The sequence below is a fragment of the Nestor notabilis genome, unplaced genomic scaffold, assembly GCF_000696875.1.
Source record: "Nestor notabilis isolate BGI_N333 unplaced genomic scaffold, ASM69687v1 scaffold27423, whole genome shotgun sequence".
Lineage (NCBI taxonomy): Eukaryota > Metazoa > Chordata > Aves > Psittaciformes > Psittacidae > Nestor > Nestor notabilis.
Window position 1 is genome coordinate 1508 of NW_009921908.1, and position 5364 is coordinate 6871.

Below are 5364 nucleotides of genomic sequence, written 5' to 3' on the forward strand. Positions count from 1 at the left end.
TTCCAAATACTGCTTTCACAGGGTAAATCCCTGCTCACATCTGCCTGTAACAACCATCTGAGATGTCTTTGGGGTGCTGATGCCTCTGGTTTGTGGCAGCCATTGACCATGAGAGTTAGCTTAGGTTTCTCAGTCAATATTAGAGCACTGTTCGTACAGTGTGAGCACATGTGCTGGAGGGCAGCACCGTGCTGATCTCGGAGGAGTGACTGCTGCCTTTCGCTTTACCTTGGCAGGAGCGGGTCAGGCACCGGGCTTTCCAGGCCAACCTTGGCAACTCAGACAGTCGTCCCCCTCCGGCACTGTAAGATCCCAGAGCTGCCTGTGGAGAGGAGTGTGTTGTTTGAGCTTCAACTCTTCTTCTGTCATCTCATTGCTCTGTTTGTCCACTACATCAACATCTACAAAACAGTGTGGTGGTACCCACCCTCCCATCCTCCTTCACACACGTCACTGGTAAGTACCGACGGGCAGCTGCTGGTGGGGACACTTATGGGCTGTCTCCTTGGTCCTTAGACATTGAGTTTTCTAGGTATGTTTGATGCACACTACATGTGATACTACAGCCCTGGTGGGTTGCTCAAGTGACTCTTATTTGGCGAATTTTGGGCAGTGGCTGTCTGCTTGGCATTTTAACGGTGGCCTTGGTAGTCCTGGGGTAACAATTGGACTTACGATCTTAAAGATCTTTTCCAACCTTGTTGATTCTGTGATTCTGATCCTGGAAGAGGGAGTCTGAGGAGAAGAGAATAATTGGGAGCTTCTCTGTTGAGTGTGGGTTTCTGATGCCTGATGGAAAGTGGAATCGCTTTGTTTTTTTCACCACAGAACTTTCATCTTATTGACTTCAACGTGCTGACAGTGACAACAATTGTTCTGGCACGCCGGCTGATCAGTGCTATTGTGAAGGAGGTAAAGTCCCCCGGCAGATCTCAGACCTCTTTCCTCTCGGGTGAAATGTAAAGCTGTTGCAGTTCCAAACTCTTTTGTCCTTTTCTAAAGAACTTTGTGCTGTGTCCAAGTCAGAAACCAAGGCATGGGAAGGACAAATGAACAGAAATGAGCACCCCAAACCATTGCTCGTGACTCTCTCTGTCCTTCTGTGACTGCTTCTGAATTACTGTCTCAACTAGACTGTAGTAATTCTGCTTTCTTCCTTGTGAAGAAGAGTCTTTGGCTCTTTTCCTGTTCTCTTAATTATTGGAGCTCTCTGCAAGGAAGAACCGGTGTAGGTTGTTTTCTGCTGACTGTGGAAGCTGTCTGTGGTGAGCAGGTCCAGGAGAGTGGGCTGGTCACACCGATAACTACCACACCTTAACAAGAAACTCTGAGAGCTCTCCTCATCCCAGCTTAAGGAATGAGGCCCTGGGTTTTGGAGAGTCCAAATTCCAGCCTCTAGAAAGCCTCACCTTCCTAGTGAAACAGAGCCTTTCACTAGCTCTTCCTTCACACATACGAAGTTGATTTTACAGATTGAGTGCTGCTCATTTACTGTTTGCTTCCTGTAGGAAGAGTGGAGGAGTCTCCCTCTGCCCAGCTCCCTCTTCTCTCCCCGCAGGCCTCACAGAGTGGCAAGGTCTCCCTTCCACGCTCTGTTTTCCTGGTGGTCACTCGATTTGCTGTTCTCACTGGCACAGGCTGGAGTTTGTGTCGATCGATAATTCACCTTTTTAGAACCTACTCTTTCCTTAATCTCCTGTTCCTGTGTTACCCGTAAGTATCTCTTCTGTCACTTGGGTGTGATTTCTAATGTTGCTTCAGTGCAGTGGGTGTTGCTCAGTTGAAATGAATCCTGAGAGTAAATAAGCATTTGATTGCCTGTTAACAGAACTTAAACTACCATTTTCCCTCCTGCTGTGTCACATTCTTCTTGGTGGTAGGGCATATCTTTAACATATATTTCAGCTTTAATGTAAGCATTGATTACTAGATTGCTCTGGATTGTCCTCTGGAAAGGATTGTCTGCTTTTCTCATGGTAGTCGAAGAACCTGTGTCTTTGGTTTACTTTAGTCCTTGGGTGCCTCTGCTGGGTGGAGTGAATCAAACAGCTTCCCTGCTTCATGTTAACTAACAAAAGGAAGCCTGTTCTATTTCCAGTAGCACCCTTCTCTCTAGAAGATTCAGGAGGAAGCATCTCAAAAATCTGAGATTCTGCTTGTGTTTGAGATGAGATTGGTGAAGCTCTTTCCTGGAATTTATATAGGTACCAGCTGCCACTTAGGAGGGGGATGTGATCATGATGCTGATCTACCACCAGCACAATCTGCCATCACATGGGGAGCTTGTAAGGAAGTAACGGCCTTTCTGCACTTTGCTGCCCCAGGTTTGGCATGTACATTCCCTTCCTTCAGCTCAACTGTGACTTTCGAAAGACGGGGCTCTTCTCCCACGTGGCCAGCGTCAGTCCCAGGGAGAGCAGTGAGGTGACCTCCAGGAGCCGAGACTACTTGAGTGTCCTGAAGGAAACATGGAAGCAGCACACTCGGCAGATGTACGGCATGGAGGCCATGCCCACGCATGCCTGCTGCCTCTCCCCAGACCTCATCCGCAACGAGGTGGAATACCTGAAAATGGACTTCAACTGGCGGATGAAGGAGGTGCTGGTGAGCTCCATGCTCAGTGCCTACTATGTGGCCTTTGTGCCGGTCTGGTTTGTGAAGGTGAGCAAGGGCCAGCACTGCTCTTGTGGATGCTGCCCCTCCAGGTCTGGCTGGGGAGGGTTGTGGGGAGGTAGACACAGAGATGAGGTCTGATTCTTGCTTCTCACTTAGCTGGAACCTGGGAGAAGTCAGTCAGGGGGCTGGTCTGCATGCACAGCCAGCCGTATCAAACCCTTTTACAGAGACCTTGTGAAAAGCAAGAAGCAAAGCCATCTTGGTTTAGCTTTGCTTCAGCCCCAGGTGACAGAGGACAATATTACCCTGATAAAGTATATTCTGACTGTCAGGAGCGTGTGCATCCCTCTACGAGGGAGCACTGCCTCTTCCTGCTTCCCTGTGAAGGCCACCAGTCCTCCACACACTGACTTTCTGTGAGGACAGAGCCCTGGGACAAGGGGATTGACTTTAGTAAGGGAGGCAGTACAAAGGAGGCTGGACCTTATCAGGATTATTAGCTGTTTTATTTAAGTTCCTGATAAGTTGTACAGTGAGATAAATGTCTTGCAGTAAATATGTCAGACTTCAGGGATGAGTCCAAGTCCCTTCCTCTGCGGGTCCGGTGCTCCCACCCATCAGCGGCTGAGCTAGGATCACATCAGGAACTGTCTCCCTGGTTTTGTGATGGGAGATGATAGCATATTTTCACTGTGGTGTGTTCAGGACTTTTACAACAGCCATCCTATGTGGGTGCTTCTTTCTGAAGTAGGATCAGTAGCTCTGTGCAAAGCTCTCATTTTACCTACCTGAGCACTTCGTGTCACACATTCTTCTTGTCCCCCCACAGAATACTCAGTACTATGACAAACGCTGGTCGTGTGAGCTCTTCCTCCTGGTGTCCATCAGCACATCAGTAATCCTGATGCAGTACCTCCTACCCGCGCGCTACTGCGACCTGCTCCATAAAGCCGCGGCGCACTTGGGCTGCTGGCAGAAGGTCGATCCAGCGCTCTGCTCCAATGTGCTGCAGCATCAGTAAGGAAGCTGACTCCTGGGACTGGGGCTGGCATTTCTCTTAGCTGGCAGGCCTGTTGACATGAACGGGGATGGGATGGGGAGCTCAGCTTTCCAGCCACCTCTCCTCTTGTTGCTTACAAGAAAGTTGTTGGCTGACACATCCAACAGTGTGCAGACACTGTGCTGTCCACTTCCAAGTGCAGCAAGCAGATCTCATGTTTGGAGATAGGCCGCCTGCTTGTTGCCACAGGTAACTGCTGCTTGTCACTGCTACAGTTCTGAGCCTCGGTGGCCAAACTCTGCTCTCGCAGCTGTGGAAGCAGCTCATACGTTCTCCTAGCTGATGGTGGGACAACAGCAGACCCCCCTTCAGCCATGGAGGTAGAAATCAGAGCACTCTGCTTGCTCTCTGCAGGTGGACAGAGGAGTGCATGTGGCCACAGGGAGTGTTGGTGAAACACAGCAAGAACGTGTACAAAGCTGTGGGTCATTACAATGTGGCGGTACCCTCGGACGTCTCACACTTCCGCTTTCACGTAAGATCACATTTCCTACAGTCCAGAATCCCAGACTGGTTTGTGTTGGAAGGGACCTCAAAGCTCATCCAGCTCCAACCCCTGCCACAGGCAGGGACACCTTCCACTAGAGCAGGTTGCTCCAAGCCCCTGTGTCCAACCTGGCCTTGAACACTGCCAGGGATGGGGCAGCCACAGCTTCTCTGGGCACCCTCCTGGTCCTGTTCTCCTGAACACCTTGCACTGCTTGAGCTGGCTCTGACAGGAGAGCTGCTGATGGTGTGCCGGGGTGGTGGAACAGGCGGAGTTCAGCACACATTACTCTCCCATTGGCACTGCCAGAGGGTGACTGGTCCCTGCAGCCCAGGGCTCTGTCCCGAGCCATTTAGTGGTGAATGTTGAAGGAAATCCCAGGGGAATCCCCACAGGCCTCTGCTACGTGCATCCTGTGGAAAACACACCCCAAAGGGTCTCATTGTGGTCTCTCCTACAGTTCTTTTTCAGCAAACCGCTGAGAATACTCAACATCCTGATCCTGCTGGAAGGAGCCGTCATCTTCTACCAGCTTTACTCCCTGATTTCTTCAGAGAAGTGGCACCAGACCATCTCGCTGGCTCTGATCCTCTTCAGCAATTACTACGCCTTCTTCAAGCTGCTGCGTGACCGTCTGGTGCTGGGCAAAGCCTACTCCTACTCTGCCAGCAGAGACTCAGAGCAGAAGTTAAATTAAACCAATTGCACTGATGCTCAGCTGATGACAAAACAAAACAAGAGACCCTCAGAGCTTTGTATTTTTGTTACGACTGCTTTTTTTTTCTTTGATAACTGATGTAATTAAAAGGAAAAAACATATTTTTTTACTCCCAACCATTGTTTGTGTGTTTGCTGTCTGGTAAAACTCCCTGAAGAAGGCTCCTCCTATTTGTATTTGAGAGGAGTGATTGATGAACAACAGCACTGGGGTTTGGGAGGTGTGATTGCTGCTGCTTGTGCTGGAGCCAGCTCCAGCTGGTGCTGGGTGGGAGGATGAGAGTTCTTGGGGCATCAGAGCTCGCACCTTGGGTCCCTTTACCCGGGGTGAGCCTTGACCCCCAACTCCTGCATGCCCGCGGGGGGGCCTCCCTTGCCCCACTGAAATGAGTTAACTGCTGTGGGGAGCTGCTGTTGCCCCCCCACCGAGATGATTTGGAGTCTGCAGTGGGTTGGGGAGACTCACGGTGCGCTGGGAGCTGGG

The 5364-nt window shown here is 50.5% G+C and overlaps 1 protein-coding gene across 1 annotated transcript; it reads left to right on the top strand.

Annotated features, from left to right (window-relative positions):
- Positions 1 to 239: 239 nt before the first annotated feature.
- TMEM39B (transmembrane protein 39B) lies at positions 240 to 4997 on the top strand. The gene is made up of 7 exons (XM_010011362.1): positions 240 to 456; positions 829 to 912; positions 1559 to 1713; positions 2325 to 2661; positions 3446 to 3633; positions 4031 to 4151; positions 4624 to 4997. The coding sequence occupies exons 4-7, from the start codon at positions 2332 to 2334 to the stop codon at positions 4858 to 4860; spliced, it is 876 nt and encodes a 291-aa protein (XP_010009664.1). The 5' UTR covers positions 240 to 456; positions 829 to 912; positions 1559 to 1713; positions 2325 to 2331; the 3' UTR covers positions 4861 to 4997.
- Positions 4998 to 5364: the final 367 nt, after the last annotated feature.

Excerpts from the sequence above, each read along its gene's own strand:
- TMEM39B (XM_010011362.1), top strand. The coding sequence starts at position 2,332 with ATGTACATTCCCTTCCTTCAGCTCAACTGTGACTTTCGAAAGACGGGG. Across the intron at positions 2,662-3,445 it reads TGCCGGTCTGGTTTGTGAAG|AATACTCAGTACTATGACAA; the intron begins GTGAGCAAGGGC and ends GTCCCCCCACAG. Across the intron at positions 4,152-4,623 it reads TCTCACACTTCCGCTTTCAC|TTCTTTTTCAGCAAACCGCT; the intron begins GTAAGATCACAT and ends TCTCTCCTACAG.